Below are 27,551 nucleotides of genomic sequence, written 5' to 3'. Positions count from 1 at the left end.
GTCTCTGCCCATGGCAGTGGGGTTGGAATGAGATGAGCTTTAAGATCCCTTCCAACCCAACCCCTTCTGTGATTCTGTGGTTCTGCAAAAGTCACAGTGTGTGCAGGGTGAAAGGCTTACCTGGCTTTGGAACATCCCTTCACACCTTGGAGGGCAGGGGTGGACTCTGCCCCGTGCTCTGCACCTGTCGTGGAGGGAGCAGGGAAAGCAGTGAGCAAGGAACAGATGCTGGAGCTCCTCTGGGGCCAACAGAAAGCACACACAGATGGATTGGTAAACACGGCGCAGAAGCTTTTGTGTCTTGCTGCCTCCCGAGGACAGGAAGGCAGAGCTGGGAGAGGGGCTGCCATGCTGCCAGGCCAGGTGGCCCAGTTCACAGGGCTTCAGTCACATCACTCACCCAGATCTTGGGGACCACCCAGGCCAGGGTGGGCACTGGGGGCACTTCCAGCCTGGCCTGGCTCAGTTGTGGCAGCACCTGGTTTGGTTTCAGGCACTCTCAGGACCTGCTGCCTGCACTGGCTCCCCCAGATCCACCAGCATTTGACAACTGCACACAGACAGACCCTTTGGGTCTTACCCAGAGCCGGTCAGGAACCGGCACACACTTCAGGCAGCAGCAGCAAAATGCTGCCTGACAGGAGAAGGGCTGGACAAACCACTGCTGTGAGTGCCCTGTCACAGAGTTTTGTGGCAAGTGACCAGTTTATTCCCATCAGACAGCTGGGAATGTGGGGAGGAGCAAGACTGGGAGGGACATACGTGTTTAATATAGGTTGTGAAATGGGAACAGGGTGCTGGGGGCACTGCCAGGCAGTAACCAACTGCCAGGAGCCGTGGGCACTGCTCCCTTCCAGGCCAGACTGGCACACCCACGTCTGCCCGGCCCTGGAGAGCCATTTCTTCTCCACAAAACACCTCAGCAATGCTGTCACCACTGAGCTGGCTCATCCCATAATAACTCAAATGCATCTGAGATAGAAATCAGGCAGTGACGGCACACAGACTATTCTACAGCCATTTCCCAGGTTCCAGTAAAACATAAAAAAGAAAATAAACCAGCACTGGCATTTCAAGGCAATTATTTGAAGGGTCAGGAGATACAGACCAACACTGAGGAGCTGGACAACATCAAGTCTCTTTAATGCATGAGGATAACATGATAAGGCTGTCAGTTACCCTGCAGAGAGGGAAGCTGGGATCAAGCTGTTATAATCGAGTTTTGGGCTTCTCTGACCTCATCTGCCTCTCAGCTGTCATAACCCACAGCACACAGTAACACACTCAGGTGTGACCATGCCCTGGGGACTGTAGGAAGCATGAAGAGGTCTCTGCAGAGCCCTAAACATCAGACCCCCCATGCAGCAGCAGCCAGGATACAGGACTGGATGCAGCTGGGTGTGCTCTGTGCTCTCCATCCCTTGGTTCCTTATTTAAAATTTCCAAGGCACTGCCCAAAGTGATTAGAATTGAAAAAATTGGCAGTAGAGATTTTTTTTCCCCTCTACAAACTCAGGTAAAATAGAGAGCCCCACGGTGAAGGTGGGAAGGGAAGGGTCTCCTGTCCTGCTCCCATTGCAGAAAAGCAGCTCCATCAGTCACATCCTCAGGGCCCTGCTGCTGGGGACACTGTACTGAGCTCCAGCTTCTTTTCTGGGCAAATTGGGCCAAAAGTAATGTGGGGGCCAGGCAGGAGATGCTGATTTATGCTAACGAAGGGGCTGGGCTGATCTCCTCAGCTATTGAACTTAACAGGAGCACTGCCAGTGGCTTCAACAGGGCACGATTTCATCTGAGCCCGTGTCCCTTACCCTGGAGCAGGTGTCTCCTCCCTGTGTGCTTGGAGCAGGGGCAGAGCCACTTGCTCTCCAGAGCTTTCACCTCCTATTTTAAGGTCTCTCCCTGTAATGCCAAGCTTGTAAACTGCCTGTTGGGTGCCAGTGCAGCCCCCAGACTGCTCAGGGACGCGGCAGAACCAAGCGCTGACAAAAGCTCTGTGTAGCCATAAGGCTGTGTGTCCCCCAATAACAACATTTTCCATCAGGCCCCAGTCATTCCCAGTGCCTTGAATCCCTCCAGGAGAGAGGATCAAGCAGTGGCTGCACTGAAGCTCCTGCATTCCCCCACTGAGCACAGCCAGAGCTGGTATTGCACAAGATGAAGTCCAGCGACTCCGTGCCAAGTGATGATGTTACTGACCATGGAAGGCAACCAAACCAGAGGAAAAACATTTTTGTAGAGAAACATCATCGCTGAAACCCTATAAACAAATCTGTTTTGACACAGCAGAACAAAGAACTATAAAAGGAGAGATTGGGAAAACCACCACTAATGGCCTTTAATTCACGTGGTGCCCGGTAGACTGTATTTTTCTAAGTCATATCCCCTGGGGACACTGGCCTATGATTTCCAAAGCACAGAGGAACATGGGAACAGCCCAGCCAGATGTGGGGCCATGCTCAGAGCCCCTCGTCTCGGAAGATGCTCCAGAGCAGGATGTATTGAGCAAGAAAAGGGGCTTTACAAGAGCCACAGGCGACGGCTGGGGCTGTCCCAGGAGGCTCCTCAGAGCTGGGCTGACACCCACCACGTCTGTGCTCCCCCTGGGTATGAACAGTGCTCCAGGAGCGGAAGCAAAGCCGTGTCCAAGGCTCCATCTGCACAGTGATGTCTTTGGGAACAGCACAACAGCCGTGGCCAGGCTGCTTCATGCAAACTAATCACTTCTAATCTGCTTAGAAAACTTCAGCCCTTGGGGAAGCACAGCAGACCTTCCCCTGGGCCTGGGAGGAGGCACCACTGGATGGCAGGTTTGGAAGGAATAAATTAAATTTGTATTAAGGGCTGAAAGTGTTTCTCTGCTGTGAGAGAGTATTTCAGAGGAGAATAACCCCTGTGGAGGTGAATCCACAGCAGAGGAGCAGGTCCCCAACACACTGAAATGGAGTTACCATCACTGTGCCCAGGAACACGGCTCCAGCAAGATCAGCTCTTACTGGGTTCCAGTTTTTGGGTTATTCTTTCTCAAAGAATTGATTTCTCCAGCAATAAATGAGCTGCTCCATGGGGACATTAGGACTTACCAACAGAAACCTCGAGATCCCGGAGAACCTGTGGACAAATGTTATCTGGGTCTGTGACTTAAAACCCTTTGAATTCCCAGTTTAACCAGACCAACATAAAATGGGGAAGGCACATGGGGCCCCCACTCTTACTAAAGATCAGCTGTTTCTGTTCATGGAAAAATCTATTGCTGTGACCATTGCACTTGCAGGGTGGTCTTGGTAACATGTCCAGCCTCTGCATGCAGGGAGCAAGAATCCCCCATTCCTCCCTGGAATTCAGCAGGTTTGCCCAGGCCCTTTTCACGTATTACAAAGTGCAAACAGTCCCCTGGGCTCTGCACACCCTGTTCTTCACGGGCGGCTCCTGCATCCATGGGAGGTTTCTGGGCTGCTGCTCTGGAAAGGGATTTGAGGTCAGGCTGACTCAGTGCTTCCCAAAAGGCAGCGACTGGCTTTGTTACAGTTCAGGCCCGGAGCAGCCGCCCTGCACCGCTCCAAATCCACGAGAGAGACAACACAAGGGTTTCACTCACCCCTCCCCACCAGCAGGCAGGTGGCAGCCGAGTCCCAGGTGCTTTCTGCACACCTAGAGCCACACTGGACCTGCTATCCCGAACTTCAAACACAAACTCTCTGCCTGCCCAAAACCTTTCCCATGGAAAGCAGCCAGTGCTGGGAACCCGGGGGGTGCTCCCAGGAGGTGAAGGACCCAAGACACCCCTTTTCTCCCAGCCACAAGCAGTAACCCAGGGGGTGAAGGGCAGGAAGGGCCATTCCATCACACATACCCACAGGAACGGTGACAGCCAGGGACTCACCCTTTCCTCTCCAGCCCGTTCAGAAGAGCCATCTCCAAGTGGAACACTACTAAAACATTTATTAGAAGAGTGCAGGGTGGCCAGGCAATCCAGGACCCTTCTGCAGCTGAACATGTGGCTGGGGAGAGGAGCAGCCAGCCCTGCTCACCATGGGGATCTCCCACGGTGCCTCGTGTGCCCCCAGCATCCACAAGGAGATGCAGGCACCGGTTTCCTTGAGGGAAAGGTGTCCCTGCTCCAGCGTGGCCAGGGAGGTGAGGCTGGCTGGGCCATCCCTGCGTGCTGGGAGCCGGAGGCAGCAATCCAGCACAGCCACTGAGCTCGCAGCAGGGGAATCCAGGGCTGGCTCACGCTGGGTGCTGCCCGGGAGGATGGCTGCTCTGCATCACACTCCAGCTTGGCCTCTGGCTGCTGCTGCTGGCTTTGGTCACACCTCCTGCAGCCACCCCCGGAGCTCAGACCTGCCCCACTCTGCTGCCAAGTCCTCCCCAGAGCAGGGTGGGGACCGAGGCCGGCTGCAGTCCTGAGGGGAGCTCTGGCTCAGACCAGATCCACGGCAAGGAAAAATAAACAAACAGGTATTTCTCTCACAGGGAGGAACATTAGGCACTTCCTAAACCTATCCACAAACACGAGAGCACCGGCCGCTCCTCCCGGAGGGTGGAATAACTGCACCTCGGGGCTCCCCTTCGTGGGAAAGCCGTAGGTGTGGGCAGTGTGGGCACAGCTGCCCCATCCCGCACCCCAAGGTGGCACAGCTGTGATCTGGCACGAGGAGTGTTCCCTCAGCGTGGGCACCCCACTGGCACTGCAGGCACCTCGCCCGCTGAGGGTGCCACAGTCCTGCCAGGAAGCACTCGTGACACCCCGTCCAGACAGGTCTATTTACAGGAGAACCACAGACATGGGGTGAGGAGGTGCCCCCAGCCAGCACGGCCAGCTGCCAGCATGGGCTGTGTCCCCCTGGGGCTGGCTGGGAGGGGATGCTCCAGCAGTGAGGGGGATCCTGCATCCCCCTGGGGCTGGCTGGGAGGGGATGCTCCAGCAGTGAGGGGGATCCTGCATCCCCCTGGGGCTGGCTGGGTGCTGTGCCCAGCTGCCACCAGGTCACCCCCTGGCACAAGGAGAGGGCAGAGTCACTTCACAGGCGCCGTGTTTTCAGAGTTCGGGGGCAGCGACAGGTCCCTGGCTGCACGGACAGTCCAGAGAGGTGTGGGATGGGCTGGTAGCATCATGCCCTGGCAGCAGCCCCGGGCAGTGGCCTGTGCCAGCTGGAGAGGTACAGCCCAGGCAAGTGTCCATCCCGGTTTTAGTCGTTCTCGCTCTGCAAGGGAGAGAGGGGAGAGCAAGGGTGAGGTGCCAAGGGCTGGGCTGGGGGGGTACAGCCCCTCTCTGTGCACCAGGGCCCTCCTGCCCAAGCACAGCCCTGCCACCTCACCTCCATTTTGCTGTATATCCAGCTGAGGAGCTTTGTCACCCGGGTGTAAACTCCAGGCTTGTTCTTCTGGCCACATCCTGTTCCCCAGCTCGTCACCCCGGCCACATACCAGCGGCCATTGTCCTCGCAGACCAGGGGCCCTCCGCTGTCACCCTGGCTCAGAGGGGCAGAGCAGTGAGGAGGGGAGACAGCAGGTGCCCCTCTGTGGGTACCCAAAAGCGGGCAGCCCTCTCCTGGTGTGCCACGTGCCCCCAGCTCACCTGACAGGCGTCTTTGCCTCCCTGCAGGTACCCAGCACACATCATCCTGGGGGTCAGGTAGCCCTCGTACACCTTGTCGCTGTTGCAGATCTTGTAGTCGATGAGCTTCACCTCGGCCTCCCGCAGCTTCGGGGACGTGTTATCTGCAAGGCAGGAAGAGCTGTGGGGCAGGGGGGGGGCCTCGGCCCCCCACGGCCCCCGGGCCTCTCTGCAGCAGCGAGGGAGGAAGCTCGTGTTTCTCACGGGTCTTATTTCTGCAAAGCCTCATGGCTGGGGAGGGCAACCCCTGAGAGTTATCCCTGTGGAACAGTCCTGGAGTACCACAGCAGAGCTGTGCCCGTGGGCAGGAGGTGTCTGTGGGGAGCTGGCGTCCTCCCTCACCTTCATTCTCCCTGGTCTTCCCAAAGCCCGTGATGAAGCAGGACCTGCCGGTCTGGAATCGCTGGCCGTACGTGGGGAGGCAGGCTGGGCGAACATGGGCTGGAGGGAGACATGATGAAAGCCAGGCGAGGAGGGAAGGATGAGTCACCCAGGAGCAAAATAGCCACCGTAGTCACAAGCTCTGCAGCCAGGGAGGAGCATGGGGGGCAGGAAAGGTCCCTTCTCTGCCCACCCCAGAAGGGTCTCACTGGCCCCACGTGGGGCACAATGCTGGTGGCACACCTGAGCTCGTGGTTGCGTGTGCCAGCCCCTTCCTGGCCATGGGACAGGCCAGGGAAAGCAGGGTGGCCACAGCAGAGTTGGATGCTCCAGCTGGCAGCAGCCCCACATACCCCAGGGTGTGGTTCCAAGGGGGCCCGAGCTGCCCCTCACTCCCGCCCATCCTCAGTCTCTCCCTGTGCCCCCAAACGCCACCCCCAGCCAGGTCCAGGTAAGCTGTGAGGCCTCACCTGAGAGCGTCAGTGGCCTGGAGAGCTTCATGAGGGCGATGTCGTAGTCGTCGTGGTCGTCGCTGTAGTTGGAGTTGATGATGACCTGGGACACGGGGATGCCCTCCATGGGCTGCTTCAGGTCCGACACCCCCCCGTACACCTTCCAGTCGTCCAGGATCTTCATGCTGTTCCTGGCAGGGCGAGATGGGGCAGGAAGGGGTGAGGCAGGGGGGTGTGGGGCTGGGCTGAGCGGGGCTGGCAGCAGCACTCACATGAAGAAGCAGTGGGCTGCCGTGAGCACCCACTGCACGTCGATGATGGTGCCGCCGCAGATGTGGATGGGCCCGTACTGCACGCTGACCTGCCACGGCCACTTGTTCACAGAGGTCTCCTTTCCCCCGATGATCCGGCCAGAAATCCTCTGCCCACAGGCTGGAGAGGGGAGAGCAGGGCTGAGAGGAGGGCTGGGAGGGAAGGTGGGCTTGGAAGGGAGACACGCACACAACATCCCCACCACACGCAGGTACCACTTGTAGGGGCAGTGGGGACCAGGGAATGCAATCTTCATAGTTTTCTATTACCCAGTTTGCTGGAAAACACCCCATTTGCCCAACCCTGTGTGGAGAAGGGAGGAAAGCACTCCCAAGCCCGTGGAAAGGCTCCCTGCCTGCCCTTGGCCGTGTGCCAGCCAGCCCCTTACTTGTGCATCGGAGGGAGACGTACTTTCCCGTGAGACACTGTGAGCTGCAGGAGAGAGGAGGGAGACACGGCCTCAGCCCCATTCCTGTGGCACCAGGGCAGGGGCAGGGCAGGAGGTGATGCTGCCCGGTACCTGTTGAGGCTCTGCTGGATGGTCTCTTGCTCGTCAGTCACCGTGAGGCTCTTGCCAGAGACACGCAGGGGGATGTATTCAGTCTGAGATGCACTGGGAGGGAAGAGGAGAGGCAGTGAGGGTCCCCATGGCCCGGCACTGACCATCTGGTCCCTGCCTTACGAGCAGCGCTGGCCATACCACCTTCCAGCAGAAAAACACAATGCTGGCAGAAAGAGCACAGTGCCCAGGGGGCTGGCAGTGCCCCAACGCCCCAGCAGAACCACCCATGCTCAGGAATTACTTCTGAAACCCCAGCTGCCGGCAGGTCTTCCTGGAGAAGGACTCGTCCCAGGCGCTGCTGCACACCGGCAGCCACTGGTTCTCAGTGCTGGAGTAGACGTGGAGCAAGGACTCCTCGGATGTGAAGCGCACTGTGGGACGGAGCAGGGGAATCAGGGGCATGCCCAGCACCCCGGGGCTCCCCTCGCTCCCACTGCCCCAGCCCCTGGTGCCTCACCACAGCCCAGCTCGTCGCTGCGCTGGGAGCAGTCGACGACGCCGTCGCAGCGCACGGCGCTGTCCTTGCAGCTCTCGGCCGGCTCCTTGTACACAATGCCCGTCTGCGACCGCCAGAACATAACTGGAAGCAAGAAAATGCCGTGGTGAGGCCAGGGCTGGCCGTGGGTGAGGGGGCTGTGACCCACCTGCATGGGCATCCGAAGATACGCCAGGCACAGGAGTGCTCCCAAACACCAGGTGTGAGCGTGGGTGAGGGGGCTGTGACCCACCTGCATGGACATCCGAAGATACGCCAGGCACAGGGGTGCTCCCAAACACCAGGTGTGAGCGTGAGCTGAGCTCGAGCCAAGAGCGAGAAGCTGCTGGACACAGGGCTGAGGAAGGACTGGCCACCCTGAGCACCCCCCTGTGCTGCCCAGTTGCTGCAAGTCCCTCTCCCTTCACCCACAGAAACATGCATTCTGCCTGCGAGTGCTTCAAGCCCACCAGCTGGAGAACGGCAGCTGGATGTTACCGGGATTAAAGGGATTCCCCGCTGTCTGTGTGTGTTCCGCCTGCGGACCACAGTTTGTTTGGCAGATCCTGCCCAGGGGAGGGTGACTGTGGGTGCTGCTGGGGGGGCCCTGCTGCCCACCAAAGCGAGCCCAGCAGAAGGAAAGAACATTGCAGCCCCAAGCTCCCCAAATACCACTGTCAGCCGAGGCAGCAGATCTCCTTTCCCAGGCTCCTGTCTCTCCACCAGATGTCAGGAACACTCAGGGAATGGCAAGAGCACGCTGCTGCCTCTGGGTCCAGGGCTTTCCCTCTGGCACTTCCCAGCATAGGTATCCCCAGGCCCTGCTGACCCCCAGCCCCTCTGAGGTCCCCTCTAGGAGCCCCGGGCCACCCTGGGCTGGGGCCCCACTCACACAGCAGGATGAGGGCGATGAGCAGCACGATGAGGATGGAGACGCAGAAGATGAGCACAAGCCGCCGCTGGCTCATGCAGGGAGCTCTGAACATGGAGGATCCTGGCAGCAGGGTGGAGGCAGGGTCAGGGGGAGCAGCTGCCTCCCCGGGACACCCAGACTCTGTTACCCACCAGGCTCCCCAGAGGACCCCGAGGTGTGGGAGAGCAGAGCCATGCACACCCCGCACTGTCCCATCATTACAGTCCTCTCCCTTGCCCCCAGCACCCCTCACACCCCCAGGGAAAAACCAGCCTGTGGCCAAGGCTTGTGCCAGCAGCGGGCACAGGCACCCATCCCTGCCTCGCTCCATCCCTCCCCGCTCCAAGTGGGACCGGGGCCAGGGTGGCCAGAGACCAGCCTGGGCCCCATCCTTACGTGTGCTCTCACAGGCCGTGCAGGGCGTGGGGGCCGGGCTGGCCTCGGGGCTGTAGGGTTTGAAGCTGATGCCGAGGACGCTCTCCTGGGGCTGTGGGGGTCGGGCGCCGAAGATGCTGCTGACCGTGGAGGCATGGAGGCTGGAGGGGACACTGCCCAGTGATGCAGTGGTCTGGGAGCAGAGGAGACTGTCAGTGGCAGTGACTGATGCCCACTAGAGAGTCCCCCAGCTGCCACCCTGCCAGCTGTGAAGGCAAGGGCGATGCAGAGCTGAGTCCCCCGGCACCGCACCGAGCCCCCTGGCACTGCCAGCTGGGGCTGCTGGTGGCTATTCCACGGATCTCATGCAGAGTCACCACTCTGGTGCCCCTCTCTGAGCCATATCCCATCCAGGATGACCCAAAACCTCGTTGTCATGGAGCTTTTCCCTCCAGATGGATGAATTCCCCAGACCCATCGCTGTGATCGGAGCAATCAGACGGGTACTTGGCACCGGGTCAGTCACGTCGTGGCCCAGTTCCACGGGGCTAGTGCCCCAATTTATGCATCTATCCTTAATTAGCCATTTGAAAAATACAGTGTAATTTCCAGTTGTTATTTAGTAATACTTAATAATCGGTGTTTTCCAAGCCCTGAAACGTCCTGTACCCTGGAATGCTGCTCTGCAGTTGTGTCACTGCTAATCCATGAATTCGCAGAAGAATATGTATCTGCTTCCTTTCCTCAAGATGCACCCTTCCAAGTGTTCCATCAGCTGCAGAAGCCACAGCCTCTCATTTTCCTTCAGAGAGGACCAAAATAAATGCTGTTTCCCCTGCCTTTTGTGAAATCTCTGTAGGACGGACAGGGCTTGGAGGAACCTGGTCTACTGGGAGGTGTCCCTGCCTCTGGCAAGGAGTTGGAACTGGACGAGCTTCAAGTCCCTTCCAACCCAAACCATTACAGGATTCTGTAATGCCACTGATGTCCCACAGAAGGGACACTCAGGAGAAGTGGAGCTGATCCCCAGGGATCACTTACCAGCCAGAGGTGGGCTCTAACACATCCCTCCAGAAACCTGGAGTTTTGGCCCTGTAGTTGCTAGAGAACACCTTTCCCCAGGACCAGAAAACATCCCTTTCCCTGACAAGCCAGCAAGCAGCACCCAGGCTGGATCACAGCTCTGGGATGGGCAGAGGATGGGACGTGGGCAGAGCAGGGGCAGTGGTGGGAGCCATCACTGCCCTTCCAGCTGGATTTTCTCTCCCCTCGAGTTTCCTGCCCCATGGGAACCAGGAGCCCTGATGGGCAGGTCGGGAGGCTGCTCAGGCTCTCGCTCTGTAAATACGGCTGTGCCCTTTCCTGCAATGCGGTGGTGTAACTTCCTGGGCATTATCCCTGAGTCACACCCCCGGCGTGGCCACGCTCCATCGGCACACCAGGGACATGCACACCCCTCCTGGACTGTGCCTGGGGAGCTCAGCACCCGCAGGGCCGGCGGGCACAGCACCCCGGGCTCCGGGGAGGCTGCCTGGCCACCCGCCCTGGCCAGCAGCGGGGTGTGCAGGGCCACCCCCCGGCACCGACCTCCTCCCGCCGCCCGCGGGGCCCTTGGCACGGGCTGCACTAACATCTCCTGGCCGTGGGGAGCCACGGCCCCACTCGTGTCAGGCTCCCAGGGCTCCTGGGTGTGAGCAGGAGCAGAGGCACTTTCTGTTTCACAGCACCAGCCCACTCTCACCCCTTCCTGAGAGCAAGCCTGGATCTGCTCAGCCTGCAGGCTGAGGTTTCCCTACACCTGGATTTCCCAGCAGCCATGTGGACAAGCCCAGGATGGCAGTGCTTCAGCCTTGCTTTCTCCCAAAGGCGCTGGGGAGCCCAGGAGAGCCCCTCAGTGTGCTCTGCTGGGAGCTGGGAGGGCTGGGGAGTGCCCCACGCTGCCCTTCCCTAATGAGCCTGAGCAGTCACACAGACGGGATTCAGGTTCTCACACACCCACACAGTGGGGCATCCCCGGGTACCCTCAGTGCCCATTGTCAGACAGCAAACACAGCCAGAGCTGTGGCAGGGCCTGAACTGCTGATTTGCAGAAACAAAGCAATGTGTGGATGCCAGGAATCCTTCCTGGGAAAAGAATTTCTTCTGTCTACGTATAAATGAAGTTTTTTTTAAATACCCTTTTGCAATGGCATTTGTGTGCTACCTCCACACCACCCAATATTTCACGTCTCGCCCTGCAGCAAGTGTAACCCTTCACTTGTCAGACCAGCAGAATTACAATCCTCCAAAGGACAAACCTCTCCATCACACTAGAAAACACAGCCCAGCTTCCCCAGGGAGTCAATGATGCTACAACACTTCCACCTTCAGAGTGCAAATATATCAAATTAACACTGAAGTATGCCATAGGTCAAACTGCTTGAACACTTCTCAGCAGGAAGCACATGCCCTTTTACATTCAGGTGAACATTTAGCTACTTATTGCCTCAAAAGTCCAAAGTCCAGATAATTTTGTAGGCCTATCAGAGAAGCTAACAAAGCTTTCGCCACAGGCTCCAGGTCACCAGCAAACCTATTGTAAGGCCACTGTAGCAGAGAGAAAATAGCAGTGGTTTTACAAAGATGCTTCTGTTAAGAAGAGCGCAAAACCCCGGCGAGGGAGTGACAGCTCCTGCCCACAAAACCTTTACTCATCCTTTGCTGGCTTTTGAGTAAAAGTCAGAGGCAGAGCCGAGCCCGTATCGCACGAGCGGCTGCGGTTTGAGGCCTTTCCCCAACGCCCTCTCTGCAAACGTTCCACCACCAGCCCTGAGGGTGGTACGTGCCAAAGGCAGCTGTGGGGAGGGGGAGCACAGCCAGCCTCTGTTTGTGGCAGGGATGGATTTCAGAGAACAGTGAGGAGGGATTCTGGGGACACACACGGGGACACTTGGCCAGCTCTACTCACGTCACAAAGGGGAAGAGCGAACGGTGCCTGTCTGCAGCACAAGCCCTTTGCTAAACATGTCAGGAGTGCAAACACCACATCACTCCTCTCTGCTCTGAGAAGAGCCGGGCAAAGCACCTGAACCACAGACAGCAGCGCTGAGATGCCCATCCCCTTTGCACCGTGAGCTGCCACGCGCACTGACCTGCAGCTCAGCTCCCTGCTGCAGAGGGAAGGCCCCCAGATCCATGGCAGCAGGGGACAATCACCAGGGGAAAGGTGATCCGGGCTGGGCTGGAGGCTCAGGATCCGTGGGCAATGGGGAGGGAAGCAGGGAAAGCAGCCAGCAGTCACCCGCAGTTTCGGAGTGGGAGGGAGAGCGGAAGCCGGGTGACACCTGGGTGTTGTAACCGGACCAGGTCCCGGCCGTGCCTCCCAGGAGCACAAGGACATGGGCTCAGAATCTGGAGCTGCCTCAGTAGCTGATCATCCCCCCCAGCTGAGCTCAGCTGCCCAGCCTCACCATCGCTCCCAGGTACCCACAGACCCGTGTCCAGGCTGGGAACTGGCTCCTTCACCTGCCTGTGAGCACCGATTGTGCAGAGCAGCTCAGCCAGCACACAACAGAGACATTGTCCTCGCCAGGGACAAAGCCCTGCCCAGCCTGTGAGAGCCCCGATCCCCCCTGGTGACACAGTCCTGCCCGAGTGTCACAGCTGAGCGGAGCCTCCCTGGGAAGGGACAGACCCCAGCCCCAGAGCGGGGCAGGGGCTGCCAGAGGACGCTGCTGAGGCCCTGATGCTGTAAAGGGGCAGCACACGGGGAAGTGAAATCCCAAAGCACGCCAGGGCCATTTTGCAAGTGCAGGTGACAAGCCACCTCAATTGAGTCAGCCTGATGTGGCCAGGGACAGGTTGCCCTGTGCCAGTGTGAGCAGCCCTTTGGGCAGAGACCTGAAAATGTTCCAGGGGGTGAGAATGGCTGCTCACCCCATTCCACAGATGGGCAAACCAAGGCACAGAAAGGCAAAGTGACTTTCCTGCAGCTGCAGAGGCAAGGTGGCTCCTGGTGGCCCATTTAATCCAAGTGACAAAGCCAAGGTGGCCCAGTGGGGATGTCCAGTATTGGGCAACTGTCTCTATGCGCGAGCATCCCAGTTCACGCCCTGCTGTCACCAAGATGCAGTGATGCCACCTGCTTTGGGGCCACCCAGAGCCGGGACCACTCTGCAGAGCAGTGCTGGGGTCAGACTGCTCCACGGACCCAGCTAGCATCCGGCACGAGCCCACTCTGCCCCTGCTCCTGCCTGGCACCCCCATGCCAAGGGGCAGGAGGAGGATGGTGTTACAGCTGGCCCTGCCTCCCCTCGAGCCCCAGCCACCCCGTCACCGCCAGCTTTGCACGTCCCAGACGTCGCTGGCACGGTAATTACCCACGGCCTCGCCCGGTGCCCAGCCGGGATGGATGTTTTCCTCATGACAGGATGCTCAGCAAAGTCCCACATCCAAGGCTGAGCAGGTCCCAGTCAACCCAGCCTGAAAACTGCCCAGAGAGATGGTGAAGCAGAGCAGCAGGGCTGAGCCCACTGCTGCCAAAGTGCTGCTGGAAAGTGCCGGAGGGCTCAGGAACTCAGTGAGGCTCCCACGGGTGCCAAGTGGCACCAGATCCCACTGACAGCACCAACTGGTCCCCCCAGTTCACAACTCCACTTCAACATGAAACAGAAGGATGCAGGGGGCCCGAACACCTCCTCTGCCAGCACGGAGCTGACACCAGGGATGCTGGTGACTGTCCCCCTCCCTCCATGTGCCCAAGAGTGCCGGAGGCAGCAGCCCCCCAGGCAGCTCATCCTGGCTGCTTCTCCCCACTGGCTGCTTCTCCCCACTGCCTGCTTCGAAGGCAACACCCTGGAGAGCAGGGAGGAGAGATTGGGCTCTCCACCAAACCCCGAGGAGAGCGGGTCCATCCAGCCCCGGCGCACCCCCGTCCCCCCCGCGGGGTCGGAGCCGGGGAGCTGCCCGTGCCTTACCGGAGGGGTTTTGCCGTCCATGGGCCGCTGCGGGCTGGGCTGGGCTCACAGCTCCGGCACGGCCATCCCGCGCAGCGCGGGCGAGCACAAGCCGGGTGCCTGGACGGGGGCAGGAGCTGTTTGGGAGATTGGCTCGTACGTCAGTGCCAGCGCGGAGGGAAACCAGTCGGACCTGCCGCTCGGCTCCACCGCTGCCTGTTTCCCAACTGCTCCGGGCACAACATGCAAAACACCTGCCCCTGTGCCGGCAGCCCCGGCACTGGGAGTGGGAGCCTGCCCGTGGCCAGAGGGGTGGGAGTCTGGGAGCAGGTGAGATCTCCCCTGGCCCCAGGGGACGGGGGTATCCTGATCTCCCTGGTCTCCAGGAGTTCTTTGCTGCTCTCCTGGCTGCCTGCCCACCCAATTCCCCCCTTCTTCACTCTGTGCCCACCACACATTCACCCACAACCTCTCCAGTCCAGCCAAGGGCTAAGCGTGCCAGCTGAGGATGGGAGAGGAGGGGATGCACAGCCATGCCCAACCCCAGGAAAACCTCTCTGGTGTGACCCAGAAGTCAAGAATTCCATGTTCCGAGGGAAACGAAATGCAGTTTTCCTCTAGTTTCTCTAGAGGCCTTTTCACTCCTTTACTAATGAAGTGATCCTTTTGCCAGCAGCCAGCAGCAGCCTCCTGCCTGCCCTTCAGGCACAAGCTGGGGATGCTTTGCTTAACCAAGAACTCAGGTGGAAACAGAAATAACCAGATTAAAGAAAAAGGCCCAGCTGCATTGTGTGCTCTCTGATATCCAAACCCCTGACCCTCACTGCCACACATTTCTCCTGGCATTATTCATAGAGTAAGTCCCTTATTCATCCAGCTCCCCACCCACACCTGCTCGTCGGAAGGGCAGGAGATAAGCAGGAACATCCAAGCTTGGAGAAACCCTACTGCAAAGCCTGTGCTGGATCCCACTGTCTCCTCCTGTTCTGGGAATCCCATCTTCCATGGGATTTTTCTGAGCCAGGCCTCACTCCACAGCACACTCCTCTGCAGTTTTCACAGGCAGAAGTGGGTTTGGGGGTTTTTTGTTTGCTCTTTGTGGTTCCTCCGTGCCTCTGCAGGCTGAGCCTGCTGGGTACTGGGGCTGGCCAAGCACTGAGCTGCATCCCCAGCCAGCCCTGAGCCAACCAGCCATGTCCACAGGAGCTGCCACATCCTCTTCAAAAGGGATTTTCAGAAAGCAGCTCCAGGTGACAACTCCAGGAATCATTCACTACTTGCCGGTGTTTCTACAAAGCCACCTACAGAAAACAAGTCACAGAGAACAGTGTGTCCGGCCTGACCCCAGCAGCCTGATGGTAAATGTCAGTGAGCACAACACCTCCCAGGTGAAATCCTCACCCTTGCCTGCTGGTAACTGCTGCTGTGAGCCCTGCAGCACCCTCCTGCCCTCCCAGCTAGCACAGAGGTGATAATAGCACCCACAGCCAGAGCCGGCTCCACCAGCCCCGGAGAGCCCGGCGGCTCCTCCGCACTCCGCTCCAACCTCCAGGCACGAGGGAATTGGGGAGGGAAGAGGATCACTCTGCTCCTGTCCTGCGGCAGGACTGTGCAGACCCAGCCCTCCGGCCCCAGCCCTGCATTGAACAGTGCAGCATCCCTGCCTGACCCCTCTGTCACCCTGGGAAAACTTCCCGAGGGACACCGGCTAGGGAAACACAGACCCAGCCGTCCCTGGCCCGGGTTTCTCTGCAGTGTGTCCACCAGGAGATATTTCAGGGTCAGCCACATCACCCACAGGTCACACCGTGCAGCAGCTCAGGTGCCAGCCCGAGTCCCCCAGGGTGCCTGTGCCACGCACCATCCCAGCCTTCTGCAGAACTCTCAGTTCTCCTCAGCCTGTTTCATTTTCCCTTAAATAACCAACCCCTTCTCCCAAGCCTCTGAACCGCCTCACCCACAGGACCAGCCCTGTGGTGTCTTTTCCACAAAGCTCCCTCTTCCCTCATTTTTGGTCCTGTTGCTTTTAATTGTCATTATTTTACACAAAACACAAGCTGTGGCTTTGTGTGGGATGGGCTGTGCTTCATCTTAGGACTCTTTAAGTTCAGTGGCTGCCAGATCTGACTCAGGAGCTGATAGCAGAGTGATAGGACAGCAGCTGATCTGCCAAAGACTGGGGAATAAACCCAGGGCAGGAAGGCATCTGCTGCTGGTGCTCTGGCCAGGCTGCAAGTTTGTGGAAACCCTTGGCCTTTAGCAGGAAGGACGAGTCAGGGATAACAGCAGAAATCTTCCACTTAAGGCATTTAAGATGATTCTTCAAGGAGGAACCTGAGGTCCTGCACCTCTGTGCCCACCAAGCCAGGCCTGACATGATGCTCTCTGAGTCTGTCCCGAGCACTTTTGGTTCCTCTTACTCTTTTCATCTGTGTCTTTTCCACTTATTCCCCAGGGGGAAATTCCTCTTCTTGGGGTGAATCACTCCCCATCACATGAGGGCTCCAGGAAAACCCTCAAGCAAGCTCTCCTGTAATCCCACCTGCCAGAAGGCAAAGCAGAGGACTCACAGCCCCTGGGGGGGGGGGGTAATTCAGGTCTCAGCATCACCAGATAGGCAAGACATCACCGTGGGGCCAGACCCCACAGCCACGTGAGTCATGGCCGTACCTGGGGGGCTACCAGAGCCCTGGGGACAGTGACAGCCCCCTGCCACACTGGACTTGAGATGGGTGTAGGTGTTTGCAGGACACAGAATAGCCCAGAAATTGTCACTCAGCCCCATACATGGGGAAAGAAACGGGAGGATAGAGGCCAAGCCCAAAGGAAGGGAAAGCCAGAACCCTCTCCTGGGGCTCCAGGGCTGGATGGAACCTGGCTGGATTTAGTTGCTGGCAGGACAGGACATGGTGCTGTGCTCTGTAAAATCCCTGTGGCAGGTCACCCTCAGTGCTAACACTCACTTTTGCTGTGCTTTTAACATCTCATCTCAAAACGAAGCAGCAAAGGCAGAGACATCGTGTACTTGTACTTGCCTTTCTCAGCACTGCACTGTTTTGCTCAGAAAAGCCCCCAAAATTCTTCCTTTAAGTCTGCAGTTGGAAATGCCCAGCCCAGGGCTGAGATTGTCTGGGGGTGAGTGGGTGGACAGCAAAAAAACAAAAAGTGGAAGTAGCTGCACAGCGACTTTCCTCCCGCTCTGCGAACGCCTCCGAGACGTCACCGAGCCAACCCCCGGGGAAAAACAGGCGCTCGGCCCCCGCCGGGGCAGAGCTCGGCACGGCACTCACCCTGCTGCCACGGAGGATGCTGAGCTGCCATGGGCCCCTCTGCCCCTGCCCTGGCGCTGTGCCTGGCGCTGCTCCTCGCCCCGCACACACACGGTGAGTCTCTTGCCCGCGCCGGTTCTCATCTCCCTGCTCATCTCCGCGGCTCCGGGTGGGCTGCTCAGCCCGGGATGGGGGAGGCAGGCAGGGAGCAGGTTGGAGCCACCAGGGAGCTTGGACACCATCACTGGGTGCTCAGACCGGCGCTTTGGAGTGAGACACGGCAGGGCTCCCTGCTTGCCACTTGCCTTTTGTTGCTGGTTGGGAGCCCAAAGGCTGTTGAGTCCCCAGCCTTGCTTGTCCCCAGCGCTGTGATCACAGGCGAGGTGCCACGGCCGCTGCTGGGCTCGGTGTTTGCCGGCAGACAGCAGCTGCCAGGGAAACCCACACGGGGGGTGACAGATGTTATCGAGCCGAGACTTTGCTGCCAGGTGACAGGACTGAAATCAGGCAGGAGGTGTGAAAACAGTCTGTTTCATCCAGGCAGCAGATGAGCAAAACAGGAAAGCAGAGCCCAAACACAGCTGTGAGAAAGCTGAGTCCGGACAGAGCCCCCGTGGCCAATGGCAGGGCTTGGGGATGCAAATACAGCTCCTTTCTTGGGGCAGAAAAGCACGGGGAACCCCCTGGCTGGGCTGAGCTGGGCTCTGCCCAAAGAGAAAGGAAGGGGAAGATGGGGATGAGCAAACACTGAAACTCGGACAAAGAACTCCAGGGAAATCCTTACGCATTTCGAGTGGTCAGCACTAAACGTGGGGTGACGCTCCAGGAAGCCCTCCCAAGGGCCCTGCCCAGCTCCCGTGGGCACCAGTGGGACGGGGGGCTGTGCAGCCTCACCCAACGCCCACCGTGGGTCCCGCAGGTGAGGGGCTGGTGAGCCCCCGGCGCGTGCGCTTCGCTGCCGAGACCACGTGGCACGTGCTGGAGTGGGAGCCGGGACACGGCCACCCCAGGGACGTCTGCTACGACGTGGAGTACAAAGTGTGAGTGCAGCCGTGGGGGCTGAGCCCTACCTGCCATCCGACTCCAACGGCAAGGGACAGCTGAGTCCCTGCTGCCCACACAGCTCTCACCCCCGGTGCTTTTCCCCGCAGCTACGGCACCAAAATCCCCTGGACGGCCGTCCCAGAGTGCACCAAGTCCTCGAGGCGATCCTGCGACCTCACCTTCTACACCCTGGATCCCGACAAGCGCTACTACGCCCGGGTCAGGGCCGTGTTCGGGAACCACACGTCCTCGTGGCAAAGGACCAACGCCTTCTCCCCACAGGATGGTAGGTTGGGGTCTGCCTTCACCTCGGCCAGGGGTAGGAGGCTCTGAGGATGGTGAGGTCAGGGTGCCAAACCACTTGGGAAGAACTGTGGGATGAATGAGAGCAGGGATAAATCCCTCCACACCTTCCTGGAGGGCAGGCAGGCTGCAGGATAGGATGGGACAAAGCGAGGATGGGTGGCACCGGCTGCGAGGGACAGTCACAGCTCAGTCCAGTGCTGCAAGCAGGACACAGCCCTAACGTGCTCTTCCGGCTGACTTGCCTCCAGCCAGCCTGCGCCTGTCGGGCCAGAGCCTCTCCGTGAGGGGCAACACCATCCACGTGCAGCTGCAGCTGCTCTTCCAGACTGGGAAAGTCACTGTGAGGTACAAAGACATCCACGAGGACACGAGGCAGTACCGTGTGTACGTCAGGAGGACACAGGACAACAAGACGGTGAGATGAGTTGCTGCTCCCATGCTGTCTGTCCCACACGGTGCTGCTCAGGTGGAAAAAACACATTGTTAAAGCACATTCTTCTGTAAAACTAAATGCTGAGCTTTCTCAGAGCCATGACACTGCAGAGAGGTTTCTCTGCGTGTTTTATTGCAGCAGCTTCCCCGGCTCTTGGGATTTTGGGCCTAACTGCTGTCAGCTGGGGAGGGGAGATGTCCCATTGCCAGGGGACAGGGGAGGAGGGGGGAAGAAAGAGGGGGAACCAGCCCTGCTGCAGGAGGTGGAGGCTCTCAGGTACCAGCCTGTGCTCTGCTTGTTGCAGTTTGAAGTGGTGGAGACCAGGGCAGAGTTCACCCTCAGCAACCTGCTCTGGGGCACTGAGTACTGCCTGAGCGTGGAGCCCGGCGTGACCAACCGGCGTGTCCCTGCCACGCGCACCGACGAGCAGTGTGTCACCACCACCCAGAGACACAGTGAGTGGGGGCCAGGGAAGGGAGGGATGCAGACCCTCCTCAGCCTCTTGGCCCTGGGGATGTGGCGGGGTCCACGCCAGGACAGCCGCTCTGTGCTCTTTGGATGCTGCCTGTCCCCCTCACCTGGACATGTCCTCTCTTGCAGGGATTGTGGAGCTTCTCCCGAGCATCCTCAGCCCCTGCTTCATTGTGCTTTTGGGGATCCTGGGGGCTCTGCTGGTGCACACCTACATAAAGAAACCCGTGAGGACACCGTCTGTCCTGGTAAGGTACCTTTTGTGGCTGGCATGGAGGGGCAGGCGCAGGCTTGGGGAGTGCTAGGAGCAGCCAGCAACAAGAGGGACAAAGCCCGGCTCACTCCCTTCTTTCTCTCCCTCTCAGAAGTCCTTCATGAAGCAGAGCTCACTCTGGGTGGAGCACGAGCCCCCATCCTTGGGCAGCCTAGACACAGACCCCATCCAGCAGCTGTTCCTGTGCCAGAAGGAGCCCCAGCTGGACAGCAGCACTAGCACAGCCCAGGTGCCCCTGGAGCAGGGCTGGAGGCTCCCAGTGTGGCCTGAGGACCGGCTGTGCCTGCTGGGACCCGTGGGAAGCCGAGACAACAGCGGCAGCAGCACCGACAGCGGCATCTGCCTGCACATCCCCTCCTCCTCCCCCGGACTGAGCTGCTCCGCCCGCCCTGAGCCCCAGGGCTACAGGCGACAGCTGCCCACTGGCGACGACAGCGGTGTGGGCTTGGAGAGCCCCTGCCCTGGTCCCACGTGCTCCTCCAGCAGCGGGAACAGCAGCCAAGGGGAGCCAGAGCTCTGCCCTGCCACCGGCCAGGAGGCCGTGGAGTTCCGCGGGTACCTGCAGCAGGGCAGGGGCACGGTGGAGCCAGGGCAGGACCCAGCCCAGGGAATGCCCCTCTCGGGCTGTGAAGGGCCTGGGCAGGGCACTGACCTCGTGCTGGGTGTTGAGTGCTCCGAGCTGGCTGTGTCCAAAGGGTATTTGAAGCAGTCCTCTCCAGAGCATCCCCGTGGCCACGCGCAGGACCTCGCTCCATGGGGAGCCCCTTCCTTGGACTTTTCCAGCCAGGTGGGACCCCTAGCCCCCACTCTGCTGAGCTGGGGGGCTCCAAGTGCTCCCTTGGTCTCCAAAGCTTGCCCTGAGCTCCTGAAAGCTCCCTTCGACCTGAGCATCTTCAACACTGACGTCCTGGGGACGCTGCCCCTCACCTCCAGCCTCAGCACAGACTGGCTCACACTGCCAGTGAACCCCCTGAGCCTGCTCAGTGGGGACAGCAAGGACAGCCGCCTGTGAGCCGTGCCCAGGCCGGGGACAGGTGCTGCCAGCCCTGCACACTGACACAACTACCTCTTCTACCCACTGCCCGTGGGGAGCAGCCACTCAATAAGCTACTGCCACCCCTGAATGTTAACACACCAAACCAAGTGGAGCCAGGCTGAGACACATCCCTGGAGCACCTGCTCAGCTACTGCTGGGGCTGCTTTGGCCCCAGGACTGTGTGGACAGCCTCCAGAGTGTCCCTCCAGCTGATCTCTGGTGTACACTAACGAGAGACAGGGATGGACTGCGCTGGAGAGGCTCACCCAGCTCAAGGATACGCACCAGGATGTTTCCCAAGGATGATCCTGTCTTGTCTGCCCTCCTCAGCAGCCCAGCCTGAGGCACAGGGCCACCCTTGGGGCTGGGGCCAGCTGTGTGTTTCCACTTCCCCCTTTCTCTGGCCAGCACTGGGCTCCTCCAGCTGATGTCCACAGCTCCGGTGACGTCCTCCGATGACATCCAGACCTTTCACAACACAGACACTGGGAGCAGAGGGCAGCCTGACATCAGCTACCCTACTGCTGGAGCACGGGGCTCCCTCCCTGGCTGACCTCACGTGGAGGGAGCGAGGGACTTTCCTGACCCCACAGAGACCCTCTGGCATCCAGCCCCTCTGGCAGAGCCCCGGGGTGCTGGCTGTCTCATGGGTTACGGGATACACGATGAGCCAGGCCAGCCCTGCTTAACACTATGGGCTGTGTTCTGCCCCTGCTGTATGCAGACATTATTTATTCTATTTAATTTGTAAATACAAAGGATGTGGTGTTATTTATTTGGGCCGTTTGTCTGTTCATCCTCTCCTAAGGTCAAGCTGTGCTTTCCTTTTCACGCACGGACATTCCCCAGCAGCAAAGGGCAACGTGCCTTTGCCTCACGTGGGGAAGAGCATTTCCAGCACATCACAGCTGCAAAAGGAGAACCAGGGCAGATCACTGAGAGCTTCTCACACACCTGAGGACCAGGGTGGTTGTCCCAGGGCAGTGTTGTGGGATCAGTCACCAGAGGAGCAGCAGGGAAAAGGAGCTGAACTGCTCATCATTATTCCACAGGGGTGGGATGGGACAGCAGGGAATACAGAGGGATTCCATGGGACAGCACCAGGGAAGGACAGGAGAACCTCAGGGCAGAGCAGAACAAATAACAGCCAGGGGTTGGGGAAACCAGGAAAGACTGAATGTGGCACTTAGTGCCACGGGTTTGTTGACATGGTGGTGTTTGGTTATAGGTTAGATTGATGACCTCAGAGGTCTTTTCCAACCTAATTGATTCTGTGATTCTGTGAATAGTTACTGTCAGAATGGAAACAGTAAGAGATGGAACAACTCACCGCGGGCCACACACCTGACTGCTGCCAGATTGCAGCAGGGAAGTTTTTCCAAGAGTCACGTAGTTTCCAAGAACCTTCACGGTGGGATAGTCCCATTAAAACTGCTGGTGGAAACCTTCCTCGGGGAATATGTTTTTCAGGTGAAAGCATGAGTCACTGCAGGCAGGAGAAGGGCACTGATCTTTGCCAGGTTGCCTTTTGTTACACCTGATGTGGCACTACTCACACGTGAGGTCAGTGCCTGCATCCCGCGGGGCCCGGCCGTGGAGGTCACTGGGCACCTCCTCCTGTCCCTCCACTGACCCCAACTCTTTGGCCTCCGTGTGTATTGGGGGCTGGAGCTTTTTGCTTTCTTTTTCTTTTTTTTTTTTTTTCAACTTCCTCTGGAAAACGGAGTCATCAAAACTAAGCGTGACCTTTTTTTAGTTTTTCTTTCAAGCTCCGCTGACGTCAAAGCTCCGCGGGCGGATCCTGCGCCGTGCCGAGTGCTGGCAGTTCCTGCCCACCACCAAGGGCTCCAGCTGCCAGCACCCAGGGCGACAGGAGCAGCCAGAGCTCTCCTTTCAACCAAACCCAGGAGTTCGCCAGAAAGCTGCAGACCACAGGGCTTGGCTCTGGTGGCCGAGTGCTGATAGTCCCTCTGACTGCCTGGAAATCCCGCTCTGTCCTCACTGGTTTCCCTGCACACAGCCATGGGGAGTCACGAGTTTCTCTTCATTCTCCTTCTGAGGAAAGTTTGCGTAGAAATGGTCCCTCTCTGTGGCCACAGCACCTTCCCCACGGCTGCTCTCATGCTCTGGGCACTTCCACAGCCACTTGCTCTGCTGAGACTGAAGGCAGTCGGTATGAAAAAATCAGGACAAACCTCACAGGGGCTTTCTGAGGTGTTTGCTTGCGCTATTGGTGCAGGGGACAAACTCCCACATTGGTCCCGATACTGGAGCGAGGAGGGGGCCTGGAGCAGATTTCCCATTTCTTCATAGCATTTTCCACAGTTGCACAAACCTGGCCACCCAGTTCTGGGGCTCCTGGCTGTCCTCCTTAGCTGGTGCCCTGCACTCTCAGCCCCAGGTCTCCTGGGCATGCAGGTGGCTGGTCCTGAGGGCTGGAAGGTCTCTGAGCCGTGGGGAGGGTGGTTGTTTTCTCTGGGATGAGTGATGAGGGAGCCTGGAATGAGGCTGCATCCTCTTCCTCCATCCCAAGCGAGGGGAGGCTGTGCCAGTGCCAGCCCCGGGCACCTCCTGTGCTGCCCATGGCCAGGGAAGGACAGCAAGAGAATTGTGGCTGGGGAGCAGATGGAGGAGCTGCCCAGGGAGAGTGTGGAGTCTCCCTCTCTGGAGACATTCAAAATCCTCCTGGATGCATTCCTGTGTCACTTCTTCCAGTGGCAGTTTGGACCAGGTGGTCCCCAGAGGTCCCTTCCAACCCCAGCTATTCTGTGAAGCTTTTTTAAAAAACAGAAAACAGAAACTGCTACGTTACCATTTCAGTAGAAATCCAGCATGTTTAGGGGGCTGTTTTTTACAGAAGTGAAAATGGAGGAGTTCCCCCCAGCCGGTTTTGGTTGCTTTTTTTGGCTGGCGCTGGGTGGTGGGTGAGAGGCAGCGAGAGGAAGCGGTGCAGGAGCACCCAGGCTCCAGCCCCAGCCCCCTTTGTCCCTCCCCACATGTTCCACCCCAGACCAAGGACAGCAGGGAAGGAAATGCAAACCAAAGCCTGTCCAGGGGGAACGAAAACCAGAGCCCGGGGAAAGCCCCTGTAGCCCCACAGCCACAGGATTTCTGCTGGGAAAACCTTGGGACTATCCCAGGGAAAGCTGCGATGCCCAGGGGCTACAAGGCAGCAGGGAGGCTTTGGGGCACAGCACTGTCATCCCCCTGGGCTCCTCAGAGGCACCCACGGGCTGTGCTGGGGGGACATGCATGGCTGGGGACCCCACACCCATCACAGGGTGATGTCCTACCTGCTCAGCAGCCCGGCTCTCTCCTCATGGCCCCCGGGTTGGAAGCGGCTTGTAGCCCTGCCTGTGGTGCTCAGAGAGCCACTGATGCTGAATGGGGGCACCAGCTCCACTGCCACTGACCCCAGCCCGCTGTGGGGAGAGCAGAGATGTCAGCAAGCTGCCCGTGTCCCCCCCCCTCAGCCCCTGCCAGCCCGCAGGGTGGGCACTGTCCCCGTGGAGACCCCCAGAACAGCCACACTGGGGAGGCAGCGCCTGCAAACTGCAGAACGTGGGGGATTCAGGACTGGTGAGGGTGTGTGACACCTCAGCACTGAGCACACTGAGCAGCCAGCCCACCCCAGGTCCCCCCATGGCAACACTCACTGCGTGTGGTAGAGGTTGAAGACGAAGTCAGGCCCTGGAGAGGCAGGAGGGAGAGGTGTCAGAGCCACATAATGCCACAAACCCACCTTAGCTTTGCTGCGAGTCTCTGGCAGCACTGGGACAGGCAGGACAGGCAGTGGGACAGCACCAGGACATCAGGGTGCATCGCCCTCCTCGCCTCTGCGTGTCCCCAGCTCGCCCCAGAGCCCCTGCACGGAGGTTTCCCAGGGGCCAGCAAAGGTCAGGGGTGCTCCCCAGACCCTGCAGCCCTGTCCTTTGAACCCTCCCTGCCCCGTCACCACCTGTCCCCTCTGCCCTGCCCTCACTCACGGTGCCAGCACCAGCCCCTCTGGTACCACCGGATGAAGGTGTAGCCAAAAACCACCAGGATCAGCAAGGCCAGCCCGATGCCCAGCACGGCCCCGACCACGTTGATGGACTCTTCCCCTGCAAAGCAGAGGGAGAAGGGGCTCTGCAGACAAACACCTCTGGGAGGTTGGGGGTTCTGATCTTCCCCTGGGGGGGATAGGATGGCTGGGATCTGACCTTCTACCCTGTGCTGTCCCTACAGTGGGGAAGGGTTACACACCACGAAGAAGTTGTTGAGTGCTGTGGCACAGAGATTTTTGCCACCCCCAAAGCCCTGTGATGGAGACTTGGTCACACAGCCACCACCTCTGCTGTCCCCAGGCGAGTTGGCAGGAGGGATGGTGACTGGGGAGGGAGCTGGCCACCCTGACCACGCTGTATCCCCACTTCTGGTCCCACTCACACCCTCGTGGGGTGAAGCACCTCGTCCAGCTGCCCCGGGAGCCATCCATCGCTGCAGCCAGCCCTGCACAGGCAGGCAGACCCATTTCTGGGCTGGCAGTTCCCTCTAGAGGATGCACTTGTCAGGGCGAGCAGCCTCGGGCTGCCAGCGCCGGGCTGGGACGGGACATGGCAGGAGCTGTGCAGGGACATGGAAGGGGCTGTGCAGGGACATGGAAGGGGCTGTGCAGGACCACTGTGGGGCTCTACACCACTCCATCCCTCCCGTCCATGTCACAGGGGCTGGTGAAGTCCAGCACCAGCCAACGCTCCCAGGATTGTTGAGGTGCCCAGCACAGCAGAGTTGCTGAGAATCCACTTCTCTGCTGACAGCTCTGGGGGGGCTGTGCCCAGGAGGGCACAGGGGGTTTGGGCACTGTCCCACAGCACTGCCAGCGCCTCAGTGCAGGGCACAGGGACGGATCCTGCGCCGTGCAGAGTCTGGAGTGAGGAGGCAGCGGAAAGGGATGACCTAACAGCAGCTAAATTTAGGCAGATGCCAGTGGAGTGAGCACATTTCCCCTGTGGTCACAGTGTTTGCATAGTGAGCAAGGTCCTGGGTCATCCTGCAACCCGCAGCACTTGCTCTACCTGATGGGATCCAGCCGGGAGCCACAGAGCCTGTGAGCACCCGGGTTCCACGGCAGGGGAGCAGGAGCAACCCCCCTTCCCTCCCTTCTCCCAGCCCTCCTGCCTGGAGAGGGTGACATGGGCAGCCAGTGCCTCCTGCTCCTGCTGGGGCAGGGTGAGCTGGAGCTCTGGGACCCCAGGCCCTGGCAGGGGTGAGGTGAGGAGCTGCTGCAGCCGTGACTCATGTGCAGGAGCTGCGGGGCAGGAGGAACGTGCTGCAACAGCCTCCCTGAATCAGGTGGCTGCCGAAACTGCCCTGTCCCCACGCCCACTGCCAGTGGGAGGACGATGGCTTCATGCCCAGGCCCTGCCCCGTGCCGAGTGTGGGAGGCATCCCTGCCCTGACACCCTCGGGAGCAGACATCCTCCCAGACATCCCCCCATCCCAGAGGGGTGGCTCTGAGCAGCACTGCTGGAGGCAGAGCCACCATGGCAGGTGAGCCTCAGCCCCAGCTCCCAGACAGCAGAGGGGAGGAAGGTCACCAAAACACTGCCCATGCCATGAACCATCCCACCTCTGCCCCCTGAGGGGAGACAAAGGCCCTCACTCACCTCTCTGGGGGTCCATCTCGGTGTTGAGTGCAGGAGCTGCTCACGGCTGTCCCGGGCTGGAGCTGCTGCAGCAGAGCCCTGTGAGTGCTGGAGCCTGGCACGTCCTGCCCGTGCCCTCCTCTCCCGGTGACACAGCTGCCTCACCACCTCCACTGCAGCGAGGCCAGGCACCAGCCCTCGCCCACTGGTCCAACTGGTTCCTGGGGAGAAAGCAGAGGAGCTGCAGCAGACACGGCAGACAGCACATCCCAGTGCCCAGCCCAGCCTCCCCACCCCCTGGGGTGGGCACCATGCCTGCCTGTGTGGGCAGCTCTGCTCTCCCACTGCTGGAAGAGGCTGAACTGGGAGCACTGGGAGCCCAAGGGACAAGGACACCCTGTACACAGGTGTGTCCAGTGCTGGCAAGGTGCCCGAGTGGCCGTGGCCTTTGGCAACCTCCTGGCAAAGACCAGCAGCAAGGAGGGCGGTAGGGGCTTGGGCATTTGAGGATGCCCACAAAGGTTATGGCCCTGTGCAGAACCCCAGGGGGACAGGGAGTCCCCCAGCAGCTGCCCCCAGTCAGACATCTCCCGAGATAATGCACTTACAGCTCTATGAGATCATCTCCTCAAAGTCCCGAACCACAGGGTCAGGTGGGAAATCAACTCCTGCTCATGGAAAGAGGGAAAAACCACCTCCTGTGGCTGCAGGAAGAAGTGACAAACAGGGATAACCATTAACAGCTGCAAACTGGGCATCCAGGGGCAGAATTCCTTCCCATTTTGTGCCACCTTGCCAGGCCCAGCTTCTACCATACCCCAGTGCCAGTGGCACAGGGTGGCCAGGGCAGGGCCAAGCCCCCCAGCAGCCCTCCCCAGGGTGAGCATCTCAGTGCCAAGAGCTGGGGCGATGCCTGAGACCTGCAGGGATGCAGAGCCAGCGGGATTTATAGGGGACAATGGGCATTGCAGACCCCCAGGTCCTGGCAGTCCCCAGCTCACACGGAGAGGCTGCGACCACTCCTTGCCAGACAGGAGAGGACAGGGATGAGGTGTGTACATGTGTGG

The 27,551-nt window shown here is 59.4% G+C and overlaps 2 protein-coding genes across 2 annotated transcripts; one reads left to right on the top strand and one right to left on the bottom strand.

Annotated features, from left to right (window-relative positions):
• Positions 1 to 4,968: 4,968 nt before the first annotated feature.
• On the bottom strand, positions 4,969 to 14,066 carry TMPRSS13 (transmembrane serine protease 13). The gene is made up of 13 exons (XM_029962105.1): positions 14,046 to 14,066; positions 9,112 to 9,283; positions 8,695 to 8,796; positions 7,785 to 7,907; positions 7,569 to 7,698; positions 7,286 to 7,378; positions 7,154 to 7,197; positions 6,726 to 6,885; positions 6,472 to 6,644; positions 5,963 to 6,061; positions 5,582 to 5,724; positions 5,322 to 5,474; positions 4,969 to 5,207 (listed from the first exon to the last, which is right to left on the bottom strand). The coding sequence occupies exons 1-13, from the start codon at positions 14,064 to 14,066 to the stop codon at positions 5,193 to 5,195; spliced, it is 1,428 nt and encodes a 475-aa protein (XP_029817965.1). The 3' UTR covers positions 4,969 to 5,192.
• A 3,232-nt stretch (positions 14,067 to 17,298) lies between these two features.
• On the top strand, positions 17,299 to 21,618 carry IL10RA (interleukin 10 receptor subunit alpha). Its single transcript, XM_018078590.3, has 7 exons — positions 17,299 to 17,407; positions 18,213 to 18,333; positions 18,445 to 18,623; positions 18,892 to 19,058; positions 19,381 to 19,531; positions 19,677 to 19,795; positions 19,913 to 21,618. Exons 1-7 carry the CDS (start codon positions 17,344 to 17,346, stop codon positions 20,831 to 20,833), a joined length of 1,722 nt encoding a protein of 573 aa, XP_017934079.2. The 5' UTR covers positions 17,299 to 17,343; the 3' UTR covers positions 20,834 to 21,618.
• The last annotated feature ends 5,933 nt before the right edge of the window (positions 21,619 to 27,551 follow it).

This window comes from Manacus vitellinus, unplaced genomic scaffold (assembly GCF_001715985.3).
Source record: "Manacus vitellinus isolate BGI_N305 unplaced genomic scaffold, ASM171598v3 scaffold_41_pilon, whole genome shotgun sequence".
Taxonomy (NCBI): Eukaryota; Metazoa; Chordata; class Aves; order Passeriformes; family Pipridae; genus Manacus; species Manacus vitellinus.
The sequence above is the reverse complement of the archived record's forward strand: the minus strand, read 5'-3'. Positions and strand labels throughout refer to the sequence as shown.

Coding starts and splice junctions, on each gene's coding strand:
- TMPRSS13 (XM_029962105.1), bottom strand. CDS start 14,066: ATGGACGGCAAAACCCCTCCG. Junction 8,797..9,111: donor CACGGCCTGTGAGAGCACAC/GTAAGGATGGGG, acceptor CCCTGCTGCCAG/GATCCTCCATGTTCAGAGCT. Junction 7,699..7,784: donor CAGCGACGAGCTGGGCTGTG/GTGAGGCACCAG, acceptor TCCGTCCCACAG/TGCGCTTCACATCCGAGGAG.
- IL10RA (XM_018078590.3), top strand. CDS start 17,344: ATGGGCCCCTCTGCCCCTGCCCTGGCGCTGTGCCTGGCGCTGCTCCTC. Junction 17,408..18,212: donor CCTCGCCCCGCACACACACG/GTGAGTCTCTTG, acceptor TGGGTCCCGCAG/GTGAGGGGCTGGTGAGCCCC. Junction 19,796..19,912: donor TGAGGACACCGTCTGTCCTG/GTAAGGTACCTT, acceptor TCTCCCTCTCAG/AAGTCCTTCATGAAGCAGAG.